At 39.9% G+C, this 6,419-nt stretch overlaps 1 protein-coding gene across 1 annotated transcript; it reads right to left on the bottom strand.

Moving 5' to 3' along the window:
• Positions 1 to 337: 337 nt before the first annotated feature.
• LOC310744746 (survival of motor neuron protein-like) lies at positions 338 to 6,347 on the bottom strand. The gene is made up of 9 exons (XM_083576361.1): positions 6,219 to 6,347; positions 5,082 to 5,153; positions 4,370 to 4,495; positions 3,586 to 3,783; positions 2,457 to 2,594; positions 2,164 to 2,235; positions 1,795 to 1,905; positions 1,314 to 1,375; positions 338 to 911 (listed from the first exon to the last, which is right to left on the bottom strand). The coding sequence occupies exons 1-8, from the start codon at positions 6,270 to 6,272 to the stop codon at positions 1,319 to 1,321; spliced, it is 828 nt and encodes a 275-aa protein (XP_083432487.1). The 5' UTR covers positions 6,273 to 6,347; the 3' UTR covers positions 338 to 911; positions 1,314 to 1,318.
• Positions 6,348 to 6,419: the final 72 nt, after the last annotated feature.

Genomic DNA, 6,419 nt, shown 5'->3' with positions numbered 1-6,419 from the left:
CATATGTAACCTAGACTTTTAGAAGCTAGGGTTAAGGAGATGAAGGGTAGTTGTATTTCCGAAATAGTATAATCTCATATGGTATTTAATTTAGGAATACTATTACATTCTGGTTTTGAAATTAGTGCTATGTTTTCCTGCTAACAAAATGTTTAACCTAGATGGGTGTGTGCTGAACAACCTAAAGACATCATTGCATAAAAATTCAAGTTCAATTCCCTCAGAGATGTAATCTTCATCCACAACAAAATGTAAAAAGATGTTTGGTAATTTACAAATTACCTAGCAGCTTTCTAAATATAAACACCCACCCACTGACATATTATACAAACGCAAGTTGGAAAAAAATAATTTTATTGATCACTAATACAAACCAGTTGAATGGTGTAACTGATAAGTAATCTCTCAACTTACCTAGGAATTGTTCTAGTCCTAGGATTTGGACTGCTGCATAATTAACCACGTGACTACACAGTTTCTGTTATCACCACTGCCATCCACAGCTAGAAAGGGACATACATCAGTTTCGGCAAAATATGGTTAGATCCCATAAAACTGACCTCGTTTAAGGTTTAAATGTGTAGTCAGCTTGGCATCACTGAAGAGTTAGAAATGAAGATATTCTACAAATTAAAAGATTGCTTTACAAATCAAAGCAAGTCCAAATAATCAGATTCACTTGAAGAACAGTTCACTTAGTCCAGAACAGGTACCCAATGATTAACAAGATACAGGCACCTTGCAAAAAAAGCAGGGCTATCCATTCAGAAATCTTGCTAATGATGATGAAAACATTGCTGGCAGATTCCTCTCTGAGTTATCCAGTCAGTAATCCTGCTACCATTGAAAGCTTCTTTGCTGACCAATACAGAGTTGGGATATCCTCCTTCATGGGAATTTTTTTTTTAAACCTAGTTTTAAAAAGACCATGTGGGATAGTAAATTCACTTTAGAAGAAGTTATGCCAACGTTCTATCAAAGCTGTTCTTTATATCAGAAACAGAGGAAACTTAAAAATCTGATGTTGATAGCCATCCATCCCTCATACACATGAACTCTTTTATGGAGAATATACTCATACAAGCTACATTCTAGTATTTGACCCCCCCTTTGCAGCAACCCTGGACTCATTTAGCTACAGGAGCCTATTTTCTGTGGGCTCCCAAGGAAACACCATAAGGTGTGCTTTCTCATCTCCAGAAAAAGCAAAAAAAATGTCACCAGCCCAAAACTGATCTTGTGCCTTCAAAATGAAACTAAGTTCAGCTTGCCCTCCATTGCAAGTTAAAGTTAAAACAAAATGCAGTACTTACAACAGCTACTTAGAGTGGGCATGTCTCCCCAAGGCAGCTTCCATGCGGCTCTGCTTTAAACCCTGTGCAATACAAGAGACAGAATGGGTTGTTACAGAGGACCTGTTCATATTTCCGCTCTCTAAATCACTGGGGGTGGAAATCATATTACACTCAACCTGATTATCTAAATGTTCTTAATAGCAGTGGTAAAAGCAGTTCAGTAGGTCTTTGGTTAAGAGACGGCGCACCAGCTGACACTCCCTATAATCAGAAGATAATACACAGCAGAATTGTCCCCCGATTAAATGTGTGCAAGTCTGTCAGCCACAGTGTTCCATGTCTCTTTAATGAGCTACAGAAATATTTATTTTATGTAATCTGTCAGGTGCTGACCAGCCACAAATCGAAAGATTAACCTATTTAAGCAGTGTTAGCACCTTAATTGGTGACTTAGGCAAGTTGCTTGCATTTTAGCACAGAAAAGATGTATGTTTCTTACCAGATAGTAACCAGTGTGATAGCCACTCATATACCAGGCTATTAACATACTTCCCAATGCTTCGTCGTCGTCAGGAGAATCTGGACTGAAAGGTGGTGGAGGTGGTATCAACTAAAAAGATAAATGAAAGACTTCTGAACTGGAATAACTACCTTCTCAAGACATTGAACAAGAAACAATTGTTCACTACAAACATTTAGGACAATTCTTAATGCAAATTTAATTGAATTAGGAAAATAATAATTGTAGGGGAACATTCCAGTATTTAAATCCCCAGCTCAGGTGGTACCATTCAGCGTCTGGGTTATGAACTTTCCCTTTTGTGACAAGAGTATCCCTTTACTGTCACACATTTTACCCATCACTCACCGGTGGTCCTGATGGAAATGGTGGAGGCCAGCCTGATAAAAAGGGTGGAGGTCCACTGAATTTCATTCCAGTCTACATGAGAGTAATTTAAAATACAATAAAAGGTCTTCATTATACCAATGTTTGCAAAATTAAGCATGCAAGATACAGCAACCCCCAAATCTCACAAAAACATCCATGACTAGAATGGCACCTGTAATTCTGCTTGTAAAGGTAAAGATACTACTCTTCTAAATAGCTGGAACACTACCATATAATAATTGGATGTCTTTCAGATTTGCTTCTATGCTTACCCTTCCAAGGCCTGGTACTGGTGGTGGTGGAGGAAAGTGAGAATTCCACTGTGCTGATTTGGCACGATTGTATTTGTTTCCAGGCGAACGGAACGAGATGTCACTTTCATCTGTTGAATACTGAGTCTCATTTTCATTCTAAAAAAATAATAGTAATTAGGAATTTGCAACCAGTATTTGCAAGCCATGCGTAGCTATAACTAATGAAACTCAAAAAAAGTTTTTTCTTCTGTTCTGAATTTGTGACATTCCAAAAGACACCCTCTTAAATGCAAAGTGTTAAAAGGTTTTATGAACCTGTCCTTTGGGAACTCTACTTTCATCCTTCCCCTATTTCTACCTAAGTTTTGACATATTCTCATCCATGCCTGCCCTTTTAACTATTCTTGCTTATGTCCTACTCCTCTGCCTTGATTTAAAAAAATAAATAAATACTGGATGTTACTTAGAAGCATTTTAACATGCTTCAAATATGCACAATCACATCCACTCCCTGGTTGCAACAGAAGTAGCCTGCCACAAGCAACACAAAAAGGTGAAAACACAGCAAAATGCTTTCAATCTTTTGCAAAGGGAGCCAGTAGAATTTTTGTTTTACCTCACTATTTGAGCTGCTTGCCATGTGGTCTTATGGATAGACAGCAGTTGCTCGAGTAAATGGGATCCAAGCTACTACTAGACCAATATACAACTGGGCTCAAGAACCATGGAGATAGCACTGGAATGTGTGTGGGTGGAAATGCTGCCTTTTATTCTGAAATTGCAGGCATGTTTCATCTCCAACCTTTGTGTTGTATGTTTTCTACAAACTTTTTTCTGTGTGCTCTTTATAGAAGCTCTATAAAAAGCAGGCAGTAGAATTTTAATCTCCCAATCAGAAATTGCTATGCAAACCGGCAGAAAGACTTGCTGTGAGGGTTTCATGTGGCTTGGCTGTCCACCCCTGAAATAAATCATGTGCAGGAGGCCCAGGACTAAATTCAGCTCCCACAGAAAAAGGTAAAATCCTATATTTCATGTGCTTTAGCTTTAATCCTCACACACTGTACTTCCCTGAGCTGTGAAAGACGTGTAGCAATGATAAATTGTTTCCATTTCAGTCAAGTGTAAATTTTCTACTTGGCCTCACCTCAGCAGCACTTTTCTCATTTGTTCCCTCAGCATCCGTTGGTGGTAGCAGATCTGACAGATTTTGCTCTTCCTTATTTCCGTATCCAGTATAGACAACTACACAAGTCCCTTTCTTCCAGTTAATTGAGGTAATAGTTGCTTGGTACACGTTGCCATCTTCAGACCAAACTGCACTGCACGCATCATTAACTCTCCACTGCAATGAAAGGAAAAAAGTTAAGTTGGCGGTGTTATGAATTTATTCCTCACTCTACTATACAAGTTTGATTTCCCTCCTGCATACATGTATGTAATATTTGTGACATACCTGTTCAACACACCTATGTAAAAATTAACATATTGTAAACTGCACTCTCCTTCAATATTTGTTAGCTACATTTTAAAAACTCAACTTTGGGTATCATGCTACGTTTTACTTTGTATTAATCAGTTTTAAAACTTCATCCTTTATCACCTCTGTTTGAAATAGTTCTGCAGATGCACTACCTAAAAATACTTTCCAGCAGCATAATACATTATTATTGCATATGTAAAAAATATTTCCCCATTTTACGGACTGGAATACCCGAACTGAACCAAAGGCACAATACAGGCCATTGCAAAAACCAGGTTATTTCCCTGTAAAAATTCAAGTGCAACAAGAAAAAGGTGGCTAAAGCTTTAGGTTTTTGTATATGGGAGCATATATTTATGCTTGAAGAAACAGGATCTTAATTCCATGATTGTAAAAACAACATTCTTAGTACTAGCTCCTGTCACGGTTCCTGTCCCCCCAAAATCACCTGTTTCTGTGGTCCAGCATTACTTTTCTTCCTACTCTTGTTCTTTTTATTATTTTTTCTTTTTGTCCCAGCATTTTGTTCTGTTTTATCCAAAGGCTCTGAACAGTCACCATTCTTCAAAGCATTCTGATGGAAAGGAGATACAAAATAATTATTTTGCAGGTTTCCAACTCCCTTCACTCCTTAAACTATGTTACAGCTATTGGTATTTAATTTTTTTTTACTATTATTAATACAATAATTATTACTTGAAATATTCATATATTTCATCTAGATCATTTGATATAATGATGCACTGCACCAAATTTGATTAATCAAAACATATCAAGCATAAAAACTTAACTTCTAAGCCAATGTTAAAAATATAAAATAGCATAGATACAGAATGTCCTTCTTAGAGCAGCCAGCTATTTCCTGGCAGGCTCCTATAGCTTTAAAAATGTATGTGACAAACTGAACAGGTGACGTTTTCCCTGTCACTGCATTTCTGCACTAAGAACTGTTTCATGGACTATCTGCTTTCAGCCCAGCTGTTAAAGACCACAAGGATATTGAGAGAAGAAAAATGCAACAACTTCTTCTGTCCCTTTCTTCCAATCCACCTATCTTTGAGGTGACAGTGAAGGATCAGAATGGGTGGCCACCATACAAGCTTGAGTCTTTGCTGTTCACATGTTGCATAGCAGGTGGGTCAGGCTAGAGTATGTTTTACCTTGAAGGACGCAACGGCTTTATCATATGCTTTTATGAGCGCTGTATCATCCCATATATCAGAATCATCACTCTGTAGAGACAAAACAGAATTGTAGGTTTCCTTTTTATTTTAAACTTTTTAAAAAACCCAAAAGATATTTTGAGAGTTACAGCCAAATCTAAAGGTGCGGCTTCTTCAATATATTAAGATTATCTCATGCTATATACTATATTACTGCTGGCATCTAAAAAGTTAGTTCAGGCATGGCAGCTGCCACATGGTTCCTTTCCTTTCCTTAAACCATCTTTGAATGACTGATTGCCATGCCACATCCTAAGAGGCTTTCCCCTGGTTACAATAACTGGTTGCCATGTGCAAATGCAAGCATCCCCTTGTGCATGTAGAACTTAGTTGTGAAACTAGTTGCATTCCAAGACAGCTTTACAGTATTTTGTGCATAGCTCATGCTTTTGTTGAAGTTGCTAGGGCAAGCCTTTGGAGCAGAAATTCAAGGCCCCACTCAGCAGAATGAACAGAAGCCCCTGCCCCAAGCAACAGGGCTGGTGTGCGGCATTTGCAGTTGGTGTACATGTCTAACTCAGAAGTAACCTAACAGGACCAGGTAAGTGGACTGAAGCCTAGTCCACAATGCCATCTAAAGAAGATATCCCCAATGAGACCACTAAATCCACTCACCTTACTATACCACTGCTTGCTTCCGTTTTGGAAGCGGGTCGACCTTCTTGCCCACCCCACGTAAGCAGTTACTTTCTAATGTGACATTAAGACGGGGAACATGCAGGAGAAATGATTTTGAGGAGCTATGGAAGGTGTGTGTAGAATTTGTACTGTTAAAACGGAAAGGGGTCAAACCCTCGCAAGAGGGTTTGGGAGGTTACAATGGAATGGTCTCGGTGACGGGGTGTACAATTTTATTCTTATTTACTTATATTACTTCGTCAAAGTAAAAAATAAAAAAGCAGCTCCTTTTCCCTCAGAATCCGCTCCGCTGAACTGCGAAGCTCAGAGTCCCTCCTGAGCAGCGCCTCACGCGGGAGGAGCGGTCTCGCCTCGCCCGCTCAGCCGACAGAGGCCCCCACGGAGGGAAAGCGAAACCCTATGAAGGGCCACGGAAAGCCCGGCCTACCCCAGTACCTGCCCGGCCCCGCGTCTGAACAGCACCGCTTCGTCGCCGCCGCAAGAAGCCATGAGGGCTCCGGGATGAAGGCGCTCTTCCACAGGGCCTTCTTATACGTCATCAGTCAGCGACCGGAGGGGAGGAGCTCCGCCACCTCCGGGGAGATTGCCTTACTGCCCCCTGCAGGCCAGGAGGCCTCAAGCTCTTCCCGGCGGCCG

This window comes from Podarcis filfolensis (genome assembly GCF_964270895.1).
Source record: "Podarcis filfolensis genome assembly, chromosome: 11".
Classification (NCBI taxonomy): Eukaryota; Metazoa; Chordata; class Lepidosauria; order Squamata; family Lacertidae; genus Podarcis; species Podarcis filfolensis.
Note: the sequence above shows the minus strand (reverse complement) of the source record. Positions and strands in the feature narration are given on the sequence as shown.

Coding starts and splice junctions, on each gene's coding strand:
- LOC310744746 (XM_083576361.1), bottom strand. CDS start 6,272: ATGGCTTCTTGCGGCGGCGACGAAGCGGTGCTGTTCAGACGCGGGGCC. Junction 5,154..6,218: donor TCAGACGCGGGGCCGGGCAG/GTACTGGGGTAG, acceptor TTGTCTCTACAG/AGTGATGATTCTGATATATG. Junction 2,236..2,456: donor CAGTACCAGGCCTTGGAAGG/GTAAGCATAGAA, acceptor ACTCTCATGTAG/ACTGGAATGAAATTCAGTGG.